The following is a 13,214-nucleotide window of genomic DNA, read 5'->3' on the forward strand; positions in this document are numbered from 1 at the left end:
CTGGGAATCTAGAACTGTGCGGACGGACTGACAGAACGGGGTAGCAACAACTCTCAGTTGCTCATTGCAATTGATCAGAGACACGGGCAGCAACAACTCTAAGTTGCTCGCTGCAATTGATCAGGGACACAACAAATACAAACCCAGTTAGGGTTCAATGTTCTTTTTTTTTTTTTTTTTTTTTTTTTTTTCCTAACTCGGCTCTAGTGCCAAGAAGAAAGAATGCTTTTCAATGATATTGTATTCATCTCATTCAAAGGTATATATACAATCATATACAATCCTATCATAATAAAGGAAAGAATAATTACATCCTAAACTAGGAAACCAAATATGGTAGGAATCCCACAATTGTAGGAATTCTAATACAAGTCAACATCTACGACCTTTACTTAGTTTCCTTTTCCTCCAGACATATTTGCGCAGTATACCTTGGCCATTATTGTTCTCCAAAATTTTTAAGCATTAATATTTGAAGTTTTGAAAAAAATATTATACAAAAAAACCAAAGCCAAGTTCACAAGACAAGAACTGGGTACCAATGGACTGTGACATTGTGGTGAGTATTATAATTCACAGTCAAAATGCTCTTTGTTTGACAAAGCCTTGTGACACTTTGTCTGAGCAATGCAACAAACAGAGAAACGATTAAGTTAATATTAAGCAGAAGCAGTCACAAACTTTTAATGAAGAATAGAACTAGAACACTAAACAAGCACTACTGTATATAATTCACAGTTTAGTGACCCTTTATTGTTTGTTTATTGGTATCCTAGAGTTTTATTTTTTATTTTTCAAAACTTTGTCATTGTTTCTATATATGCATCATTGGGTTGGGATGCCACGTGACGCTTAACATGTTTCAGTAAGTTGTTCTTCTTTGCTAGAGTGAATTCAGGTTCCTTCGGATTGCTCTAACGTTATTTTGTTTTATCTTTTATTTTATTTTTCAAATTATTTATTTATTTTTTAGTTTTTATCACAAATCGTTACTTACATTTAAATCAATCAATGATGGTCTCCATGTTTGTCTATCCACATCAATATGGTCCATGTTGTTCAAATGCACCATATATATATATATTGTCTGCTAGTGTGATTTTCTTTGACAAGAAACGATAGTGAGATTTCATTGATCAATCAACACAATTATAAGGAGGTGTCAATTGATGTATTCTCAAATGGCCAATAATTTGATCCGGAGATAATTTGCCCAAACATACAAAGAGAGTAAGGGCTGGTTTGGTATTATTGTGCTTTGAAAAAAAAGCTGATTATGTTGTGCTGTGAGAATAAGCGGCTGTGAAATAAAGCAGCAGAGTGTTTGGTAAACTTTTTTGTAAAAGTGCTTTTGAAAAAAAAAAAAAAAACAGTATTATAGTGTTTGGTAAACTTTTATGTAAAACAGATGTGAAAAAAAACCGAGTTTTCAAAGCTGGGTTTTGCAGCTTCTTGTTTTTGGCTTTTTTCACCCAAAACTGTGAAAAAAAGCTGAAGCTGAATGTTTACTAAACACAAAAACAGCTCCTAATTTTTTTTTATACCAACTTTTTTCAGAATTAACTCAGTACCAAACCAGGTCTAAAACTCTTAAATGGCCACCGCACGAAAAAGAACCATTGGGAACTATTGGTACATATGTGCCATAATAACTGCAATAACTGCAGACATGACAGATCAATACCAAGAAACACACAAAGTCGTAACCAATAAAATGACACAAACAACTACAATAAAATTAAACTAATCTAACTCGAGAAAGAACGAATTGACCAATCAGCTCCATCTTCATAGTGAAAGTTTTTCTACACATGCGATCAGCTATATCATTTCGAGAGGACACGCATTTCTTGACGTTCTTATGTTCTCGCAATGTTTTTCCGCCCTCGTATGTCCTCTCTCTCGTTTTCCAGAAAAGGCACCCTCTAGACAATCTTTGCAAAAATTATAAGCACGTGGCATGGGGTAACTGAAATAATCTTACCTTCTAACACATGTGACAATGTAAAAATCTAAAAATGTGAAATTTTGGCTTTGAATCTTCCGTAACCAACTCGATATTTATCACCTCTAATATTGGACACATGCAAGTATTTAACACCTAATTTAACAAAAGAAAAGGCTTGGGAAAAAAAAAAAAACAAAAGAAAAGGTCGAAAATCTAACATAGTTAAATTTCAAAAATTAATTAAAATAAAAAATAAATAAAAATTGGCAGAATCAAACAACTACAACCCACCAAACCCAAGCACCGCACCATGTCTAAGAAGTCAAGTGAACTTAATGATGGTTCAGATGGGAAACCTGATCTGGTCAAGCTGAACCTGGAAAAATCAACAAGAAGTAATTGCAAGAGAGAGAAACCGATTCACAAGAGAAAGAAGTTTAACAATGAACTTGCATTCATCGTCAAATTTCCTTCACCTATGAGTCAGCTTCTCTGAAGTGCAATTATTTATACCGTCAATTTGCTTCACACATTTAAGGTATAAACAACTTTCAATTCGAATAAGTTTTTGTAGGATGATCTTGAAATGAAGATTTATAAAATTGAATAGTTTTTATTATGAAATTTATAAGGCGAAAATATGTTATTCGCAACACCTGAGATATGTGCATTCCTTATATCGTCAATTTATTTTAAGATTCAGATGACTAAACAATCTCTTATTCGAATGATTTTTTTTTTTTAATAAAATAACCTTCAAATGATGATTGAAAAGTTAAACAATTTCGATTATAAATTTTGAAAAGTGTAAATAAATTATTCTCAAGAAATGTGACATATGTATTGACCATATGTGAGATGCAAATATTAACCATATAAAAATATAATTACACAAATATAGGAAAACATTACATTTTCCCATTACATCCGAAATTCACAAAAATTAAACTTTCTCCATTACACATTATTGGCAAAAACAAGTTTGTGCAACAAAAACAATCCTTATCATACTATCTATATATACTCTACTCTCATCCTCCAATCAAAATGGTCCATGCATCTAACAAGTAACCATCATGATTGAGCTATGATAGTAAGACGACAACGCTACCGAGGGACCATTGTAAATACAATGGTCCTCAGCTACACAATAAATCTACATGGTCCAATTGAAAACCTTCGATGCCTGAGAAGAAATTATGAACCGTACTAACCGCTACATAGTGTTGGGTCCAAAATGTTATGGCACATGAAAAAAAATTTACCCCTAGCATAAAATTATTGGAGCAAAATGAGACAGTAACGATTAAAGCGTTGCTCTTATAGTGCGTAAGGCCAAGACAATCGAAGCGATGGAGCTATACAGTGAGACCAAATCTCTGTCCCACCATATCACACTGCACCTCAGCCAGTCCAATCCTTGAATTTCGGAGGTCGAATTCCATCCACACGTTTTGCTGATGATGGTGACCAATCACGTACGCCTCCACGCCCAAAAGATCAGAGTTTCCGAATGTGAAGCAATGCAGGGAATCATTTCCCTTAGCCTGATCCGGAACCCGATACAGCAGCCGGGTATCCGACACCTTCATCTCGGCCCCCCGAAACATTAAACTGACCGAAGGCAACGGGGGCAGTTTCGGTTGACCCTGTGGGACCCAGTAACACAAATCCATGGCTCCTTGGAAGACAAAGTTCGGATCGTCCGAGACTTTCAAAATGCCGGATGTTTGGTTCAGGAACTCGGTTCTCAAGGCCGTGTAAGCCGGGCCGAGAAGGAAGGTGAACTGGGTGCCCGAGTCGACCATTGTCTGACCCGCCCCGGTGTGGTCCGGTATGAAAACCGATTTCGGTATCGGCAGCAACTTGTCCGAAACTTTAATACCCTCCAGCTGGACGGTGTACGCGACGCGGTCGAAGTACGGTAACGGCATCGAGATTTGGATCAACGGCGTGTAATTTAATGGCGCGATCCATGAGAAATTGGAGTCCCCGAGAAGTAAGAGACCCGAGAAATTGGAACCCGAAATGCAGTACGAGAATTTCGAAAAACCCATTTGGGAAACGAAAGAGAGCGACCCGCGGTTCATGCCCATTAACCCGGTTGTCTTCGCGTCTTCGTCGGAGTTGGAGCTAAATGTTGAATCCATGCACCCGAATACTAAAGCCGGAATTCCAGAGCTACCGATGTAGAACGTATCAGCGGCGAGATTGCCTTCGGAGGACGAGGCGTCGGCGTAGGAGAGCATGGCGTGGCAGAGCTTGTTGGAGTCGCAAGAAGCAGGTATGGTGAGGTCTCGGGTCCGGTTCGTGCAGGTGGCTGAGGAGCATGGGACGGGGGAGTAGGAGGTGGACTGGGTCGGATCGAATGTGTTGTTATAGTCCCGGGTTTTGTTGCAGTGAAGCCAGGAGAGCTCGCTTCCGGTGTCGATGACCATCGAAACGTTCTGCGGCGGAGTTCCGACTGCGACGGTGACTGTGAGGGTGACATTGTGGTGGAAAGGAAGCCTGTTTGGGGACTTTGGGAGGGACCCAGATGGAATTTGTTGGGTTCTGAGGGGTAGAATGAGTGGTGGAGTTTGGAGTTTGGATTCGGTGAAGCAAATGAGGAGAGTGGCTGAGAAGATTAAGAGAAAAGATTGGAACTTTAGAGATGGGTTTTGGATGGAGTTGCAGAAAGTGCAGACTTTCATGGTGGAATTAATAGAGTTGATGGCGGTAGAACTGGAATAGTATAAGGGATGCAGAATGTAGAAGATGGTGTTTTGGGTGGAAGGAGTGGGAGTGAAAGGTATCTATAAAATGAGGTTGAATGTGGAGTGTCCTGTGTTTTGGGGACAGCAAAGAAGCTTCACTTTCTCAGTTTTATAAGTGTCGAACAAAGAGAAATTTACCGGTAAATGTCACGGTCACGGTAACGAAATTCTAAACTAATCGGTAATGTGTTTTTTAATTTTATTAACATGTATGTACATGTAAAATTTTAATTCGTGATAGTAAGTGATTGACTTTAAATAATATATTATGATCTTGACATTTCGATTGCATCCGAGGCTTCTCCATGTAATGAGATCTACAAGTCAGGAGGATCCTCGTCGGATCCTCTTTGTGATAATCTTGATGATTCTCCAATCATATCAGTTCATCGTACATCATGTGGTAAGAAATCATTGTAAATTTTTATTATTTAAAATTGAATATAAACAGTATCTGATAAAAACTGACCACACGATATATGATGAACGAATGTGATTGGAGTATCCTGGATCCTCACTCATCTACAGAGTAGGATTCTCTCCCCTTTTTTTTTTTCCCCTTCCCTTCATTCCTCTCCTATTTGAACGGTCACGGTTAAGCCACGTCAACATCTTATATTAATTTTTTATAGCAAGAGAAAGACAAAATAAGAGAATGTGAGAGAAGATGATGGAAGGGGATAGAAAGAGGAGGGGAGAGAATTCTAGTCTCTCATCTACAAGGTATATCAGAGGACAGAGCCCAATGATGTCGTTTGGCATGGTTACAACGTAATTGCCTCACACTTGAACCCAACAAGATTTTGCTTAGTTTGCTTTGGTACACATATCAGTTACTTGAATAAGTCTTTAATAGTCGGAATTATTGGGTAACCTGGTTTTATATCTATTATATTGTCAAGTAAGTAAAAATTGTATTTTTAAATCTCAATCGTTCACTTTTTATACTACTGAATAGCTCAAACTATTAAAGAAAAATTACATTTTTTTCTACTCTTTTACATGGTTAGATCTTCATGTAAATTCGAAGAATCCATCTATTCCATGGTTCATTGGCGTCTGTCGCTTTAACCAAGATATTTATTTACAGCTAAAGTGACTAAAATTCTAAAGCCATGCATTCTATAAAGTTGGTTTGAAGAGACCGGAAAATCGATTGCCCTTATAAAAGTTACCACTGCTAAATCATGCACCAGATGATTACGGTAAAATTTTCAGATAGCTTTTAAAGTGATTTAAATTCATTAGATGATTCTACCCAATTAAAGTCCCATGATTCATCTCTCAAAACGAGAGATTCTTTAAAGTGGTTAAATGCGGATTTGAATCATACTATTACTAGTCCATTGTGAAGTTCAGTCCATTCTCTCACCCTTTAATGTAGATAATAATATTTTGTTAAAAATAAAAATAAAAATCACCACACCAATGTAACCCTCTATGACAAGGTAAAATATGCCATTTTTTATGAAAAAAACTTACTTACATCTAAAATATTACGGTATTAATATTCTAAATTAATAACGTATTATAGTATTTTACACATAAAAATGCATAATTGACTTGGGATATTTATGACATTCTGAAAATTATTATACTCAAATAATAAAAAAGGGTGCCATAATTCACATGGGAGGCCGACTTGACTCTATATTGTTCCTCTACCCTTTAAAATGTGCTTTTGTTTACTTAGGTTTTTAATTATTATTTTTTTAATTAAAAGGGTTTACTACTAGGTTTAATATTAATGCGCATAGAGGGAGAATAATTGAATGGTATTTGATGATGGCATCCTCGTGCTAAAAGTATGGACAACCTTTTCTTTTTGTTGGTTGGACTCTGAATTTATTTTTTGAGGGTTTTGCACGTGACCCATGAGTGATTGCTCTCCTCCTGGGGACGGGAGTATAGGCCGTTGTGTGAGGCTGTGCAATGGACAGCTATCACATGACACAAAATCCCTGAGGCCCCCAAGTCAATTCTTGCGGTTTAAGGGTCTTTTCGTTTTAGGGTTTGGTCCTACAAATAGGGAGAGGATTCTCTCGTGATGTACTTTGTGGGGATTCTAGAATTCTCACATCTTAATCATTCATTGTACATCATGCGATCAGTTTTCGTCAAGTAATATTTGTGTTTAATTTTAAATAAAAAAAAGTCAAATGATTTTTTACTGTACGATGCATAATGAATGATTAAAATGTGAAGATTCTCACAATTTGGATCTAGATGAGATCCAAATCCCTACAAATATAAGGACTTCAAACAATATGACATATCTTTTTTTTTTTTTTTTGTCAAAAAACAATATGACGTATCTTAGTGGATTCGAAATGATGATCAAATTATGGATGCATGCCAAAGAGAAACTTACTTATCACATGTTGTACACTCATTTTGTAACGAACAAAACAGAACGAACCGTAGACAATTTGTTTATGAGTGTTTCTCTTTGATTGCTTGCAAGAGGAGAAAAACTTATTTATCACATATTGTATACTCATTTTGTAACGAGCGAGACAGAACGAAACATATAAACATGTTTTATGAGAGATTCTCCCCAATTGCGGCCTTGCAAGCTTCACCATGATCATAATATAATATAGAGTTAAACAGGTATTCTCTTTTAGAAAAGAGAGAAATATTTAGGCCTACGTTTGTTGATGTTAAATTGTGAGATCCAATATGCATGGGTGGTGAGGCAGCCAATGTGCAAACCAATGTGTAATTGTGAATACTACAAACATAACGTTCAGGGCGGTTGCACATGTTATGCTGAATTGTTCGAGGGGCAGGACCAGGACTCATGTTTTTTCTTGCATGATTAGTCTCCATTTCTCCAAATGGATTGCTCCTGGTCCTATTTGGCTCGTGAATCAGAAAACTGGAATCAAATGAAACCCATTATTGAGCAAGTACAAGGACCAAGTTAGTTGCATGTGTAGAATAAAGCCATCTGCATGGGAAGGCCAGAGCAAAACTTACTTACAAGAATAATGCTATTAATACTATATTTTTGTACCACATTTTCATACCACGTTAGGTGGTATTTGATGTGGACAGCCACATTATTTGAATTAATCAGATTTTTAAATTTAGTTTATTATTGAATAAACTAATAATTAAGAAAAACTAATTAATTAAATGATGATTGTGGTATACGAGGAGTCTTTCTTCTTCATTTCCTTGGATTTTGCAAATTTTTCAAATGAAGTGGCTGTCCACATCAAATGTCGCCTAAGATGGTATAGAAATGTGGTATAAAAACATGGTATGAATAAAATTACTCTACTTACAATTAAAATATCACAGTAACAGTATCTTAACCTAAATCAAGTAGTGCTTTGTTTGAGATACCACCCGAGTTATAATAAAATTTATCTCTTGTTGTTTCCATTTGTATTAAGTCCTAATGAAGTACAACAATTTGTATTAGGCTGTGTTAACTAAGGAAGAATGACACGTATTCGTTCTCTCAGCTAGCTATCCTGTAGCGAAGCCCTTTCTGTATATTAGGCTGTGTTAACTAAGGAAGAAATATTCCTGAAAGAATTAAGACCCCAGTTGAAAGTTGTAAAGCTGATCGGTAGTTACATGAATGAGCACATCTTGAGATAATTAATTCTCACTAATCATGATTTGTAAATTTGTATACAGGTGGGACTCGAAATTTTTCCTTCTATTTCACTCCACAAATTGTTGAGCCATTCTTGAAATTGCAGAATATGTTCCAATAATGGAGCACACCAGCCCGACAATGACAATCATAATGCAGGTTGCAACCTGAAAATTAGAACAAGAAACCTTTGTGAAAACCATTTTATAACACAAGATTTCCGGTAATTAAATTTCATTTAGTACAATGATGGTTTGCTTCTTAATTACCTGCAATTTTGTTAATCTACCCGAGTAGCATGAGATAACTCACGCATGGGAAGACAACAGCCTGCCAAGGAACACAAGAAAAACTAAATTAATTTAACTCATTGATCAACTGCACCCAATAGTACTGTAGGGTTATGCACATATATATAAGAAAGAAGTTACTCACCACTAGCATTGCTACAAAGGATCCAATCAATGCCATCACAGAGCCTTCATTCCAATTCACAAAAATGAATTTATATTTAGAGTTTGGCCTTATCTTATTATTCCAAAAGTAAATGCTAGTCTGATATGCTATGTCACTCGATTGTCAATTAAAGCTCAATCAGATAAACTTTGTTAGTAGTTGATATTGACAGTCCAACAACATAACATGACATGGTTAGAACAAAAAGTTTTCAACAACTTACAGAAGTAAAGAAAATTCATGGCCACAGTCAAAGTTGATAGAACTAGAAGTGTTCGAATGAAGATCGAAACTAAGTAAGATCCCATCCAAGCTTCGGGAAAGAGTTCCTCGAAACTCAAGGCCACCGGCGTCATCGTCAAGGCATACTTTGTCATTGGGTTCAAAACCTGTATAATCGAGAAAATAAAACATGATGAAAATGCAATTCGAAACTAGGGCATAATTCGATAGTTTGGATTCATATATGAATAGGAACCAAGTTTCTTGAACCATACTATTGTCCATACTGCAATTTTAGAAGCAACAAACTGTTTGGGCACGTTTAGAGTGAACTGAGAGTGCATTGAGTCTCCAAACATCATAAAGCCACATACTGCTACGCCAGTGTATATGAAGAAGCAAAAAATAACACTGCAGCACAAGATAAATGTAAATTACTATGTCACGTCCATTTTTGAAACCTTGAAAATAGGATGTCAAGTCTTAAACATAACTGCAATGCGTTCGAGTATTTTGAAATAGAAGCAGTAAGCTATTGAGGATAAGGTACACATAATCAAGGAGAGAAGAACTGAGAACGATAAGAAAATTGCAGAGAATGAAGAGGAATTTCTAGAAAAACTTGCAGAGAGGCTATGACCTCACTATTCCATTCAATTCACACGAAATGTGTGTGAGAGGGAATGAGCCAATCACAAGCTCAATTCCCTAACGGTTCCATAGAGCGGGATTATCCCAACATTGCGTACATCATCCAATCCTAGTCATTCATCTTATCAGCGTACGAGGTTAAGACACACGACATTTTTATACAACAATGGCTATTACACAGGTATTATCACAATTCAAAGGGGTTGCTTCGGTTTGAAACTCACGAAAATCCTCCGGAACAAACCTTAGCCATGTTACTTGTGCATTAGCCTTTGAAGCACTGATGTACTCAGCCTCAGCAATGGATAAAGCCACATGTTATTGCTTAACTAAAGCCTACGAACACTCCACTGCCAAATGTGAATGCATAACCAGAAGTGTTTCTCGTGTCATTCTCAGAACCACTCTAATCCCTGCAACAGTAGCCAATCAACACACTTCCTTTCCCTTTTTCATATTCCAAGCCATAATCTAGTTTTCCTTGCACATATCTCAAGATTCTTTTGGCAGTTCTAAAATGCTTATTAGTTGGACAGTGCATAAACATTGCCAACACGAATGCATCATACATTATATTTGGCCTTGTTGTTATGAGGTACAAGAAGCTCCCTACAATCCTTTTATGCTGAGCTGATCAGCAACACCACTCCCATCATCCTTTCTTAATTTATCATTTGGAACAAGTGGAAAACTTCTTGAGCAAAGAAGTTGCATATTTTTTCTGGTGTATAAGTATACTTGATTCAGTATGCATAACCCCTAGTCCAAGGAAATGGTGTACAATGCCCAAATCTGTCTTTTTATATTTGCTTATCATATCAACCTTGAATTCTTCCATCAAACTTTGATCACTTCTAGTATAGACAATATCATCTACATAAATTGTGTCAATGATGATTCCTGCAGTACCTTTGGTTTTACTATAAAGAGTTGCCTCACTGATACTCTTTTGAAAACCACATTGAGCAAAATATGAATCAATCCCCCATACCATGCTCTTGGAGCTTGTTTCAACCCATACAATGCCTTGTGCAATGTATAAACCTTCTCTTCTTATACCTCTTCTTTCGATACTCGATTTAGACATGCAGAATTTACATCTAGCTGAAATAATATCTCTTTCTTTTGCAGCTAGTGCAATGAGAGCCATTGGAGCAAAGGTCTCATTGTAGTCCACTCCTGACTTTTGTGCATATCCTTTTGCCACTAGCCTAGCCCTTGTTCTTTTGGATTGACCCATCCAAATTTAACTTGGCCTTGTACACCCATTTGACACCAATCACTGGCTTGTCATATGACATGTTCTCCAATTCCCATGTGTTATTTTTTTATCTTAGAAATCTCCTCACTCATAGCTTTTCTCATGACTCATCTACTGAGGCATCCTCAAAGTTCTCAGGCTCAACAATGCACATGTTGCATTTTTCGTATACTTCGCTCAGGCTTTTCCATCTCAAATGTGTTGAATCAAGGTTCTCAAAATCAATTGGACCACAATGAGAACTTGTTGCAGTGACATGTTGATTCTGAGAGCTTAGCAATGCTCAGACTGAGGTGTAGGAAATTCACTTGCAAAGATTTCCTCCCCTAAGTCATCTTCTTGAATGATCTCATTTGAAATGAGTAGAACACACACCTCTTCCAACTTGCCCTTCTCCCAATCCCATTTGCCATTTTCATCAAAGATTACATCTCTTGATGTTGTCACCTTCAGTGTTTTAGGATTGAGGATTCTGTAGCCCTTTTCACATGTGCTATAACTAGACCTGGCAAACGGGTCGTATCTGTCGTGTTCGTGTCGTTTTCGTGTAACACCTGTTATCTTAACGGGTCGTGTCGTGTCACACCCGTTTTCTTAACGGGTCCTTAACAGGTCGTGTCACTTTACCCAACGGGTAAAGTGACCCGACCCGTTATGACCCGTTAAGAAAAAAATATTTTTTTTTTAAAATTTGCACATACCACACATTGCGACATAAATATTACTTGAAAACATTAAAACATTTCTCGTTCAAGTACTATATCTACACTCGAAAATGAAAGCCTAATAAAAAAAATAATACATACACTACTAATCTATTACAAATATTAAATGTGCAAGGATAAAGAGTTTTTGTTTTTAAGATTGACTAACACTTAGAGTTTATTTATACTTTTATTAAGTATAACATAAGATTTTGTGGTATCCACTTGTGTAAATATTTTAAATTGAAGATCGAATTCATTCATTGTATTCATATAGGGTCAAGGAGTGTAGTTATAAAAAATCATCAAAATCGGAGTTAAAATAACCGTTAAATCGTGATTTTTCGTTTATAACCGTTGAAAAGCTTTGTCCCGTTACTTGATCTCTGAATGTTTTTTTTTTGTGATTTTTTGCTGATGTGATCTCCAAGCATATACAAACAATTTTGACGGTTTGGATCGTTGAAATTAGTTTTGAAGAATTCGTAAAACGATAGATTGTCTAACACTTAGAGTTTATTTATACTTTTATTAAGTATAACATAAGATTTTGTGGTATCCACTTGTGTAAATATTTTAAATTGAAAATCGAATTCATTCATTGTATTCATATAGGGTCAAGGAGTGTATTTATAAAAAATCATCAAAATCGGAGTTAAAATAACCGTTAAATCGTGATTTTTCATTTATAACCGTTGAAAAGCTTTGTCCCGTTACTTGATCTCTGAATGTTTTTTTTTTGTGATTTTTTGCTGATGTGATCTCCAAGCATATACAAACAATTTTGACGGTTTGGATCGTTGAAATTAGTTTTGGAGAATTCGTAAAACGATAGATTGACTAACGCTTAGAGTTTATTTATACTTTTATTAAGTATAACATAAGATTTTGTGGTATCCACTTGTGTAAATATTTTAAATTGAAGATCGAACTCATTCATTGTATTCATATAGGGTCAAGGAGTGTAGTTATAAAAAATCATCAAAATCGGAGTTAAAATAACCGTTAAATCGTGATTTTTCGTTTATAACCGTTGAAAAGCTTTGTCCCGTTACTTGATCTCTGAATGTTTTTTTTTTGTGATTTTTTGCTGATGTGATCTCCAAGCATATACAAACAATTTTGACGGTTTGGATCGTTGAAATTAGTTTTGGAGAATTCGTAAAACGATAGATTGACTAACGCTTAGAGTTTATTTATACTTTTATTAAGTATAACATAAGATTTTGTGGTATCCACTTGTGTAAATATTTTAAATTGAAGATCGAATTCATTCATTGTATTCATATAGGGTCAATGAGTGTAGTTATAAAAAATCATCAAAATCGGAGTTAAAATAACCGTTAAATCGTGATTTTTCGTTTATAACCGTTGAAAAGCTTTGTCCCGTTACTTGATCTCTGAATGTTTTTTTTTTGTGATTTTTTGTTGATGTGATCTCCAAGCATATACAAACAATTTTGACGGTTTGGATCGTTGAAATTAGTTTTGGAGAATTCGTAAAACGATAGATTGACTAACACTTAGAGTTTATTTATACTTTTATTAAGTATAACATAAGATTTTGTGGTATCCACTTGTGTAAATATTTTAAATTGAAGAT

General features: G+C 35.8%; 1 protein-coding gene and 1 pseudogene across 2 annotated transcripts; both read right to left on the reverse strand.

Moving 5' to 3' along the window:
- Window positions 1-2,881: 2,881 nt before the first annotated feature.
- On the reverse strand, window positions 2,882-4,796 carry LOC137721757 (aspartic proteinase PCS1-like). Its single transcript, XM_068460779.2, has one exon. It carries the CDS (start codon window positions 4,639-4,641, stop codon window positions 3,307-3,309), a length of 1,335 nt encoding a protein of 444 aa, XP_068316880.2. The 5' UTR covers window positions 4,642-4,796; the 3' UTR covers window positions 2,882-3,306.
- A 3,248-nt stretch (window positions 4,797-8,044) lies between these two features.
- Window positions 8,045-9,423, reverse strand: LOC137722269 (amino acid transporter AVT1D-like; annotated as a pseudogene). The gene is made up of 5 exons (XR_011066750.2): window positions 9,271-9,423; window positions 8,997-9,162; window positions 8,753-8,796; window positions 8,587-8,647; window positions 8,045-8,484 (listed from the first exon to the last, which is right to left on the reverse strand). The product of XR_011066750.2 is annotated as an amino acid transporter AVT1D-like (transcript).
- Window positions 9,424-13,214: the final 3,791 nt, after the last annotated feature.

This window comes from Pyrus communis, chromosome 4 (assembly GCF_041283825.1).
Source record: "Pyrus communis isolate YQ-2024b chromosome 4, ASM4128382v1, whole genome shotgun sequence".
Classification (NCBI taxonomy): domain Eukaryota; kingdom Viridiplantae; phylum Streptophyta; class Magnoliopsida; order Rosales; family Rosaceae; genus Pyrus; species Pyrus communis.

Excerpts from the sequence above, each read along its gene's own strand:
- LOC137721757 (XM_068460779.2), bottom strand. The coding sequence starts at position 4,641 with ATGAAAGTCTGCACTTTCTGCAACTCCATCCAAAACCCATCTCTAAAG.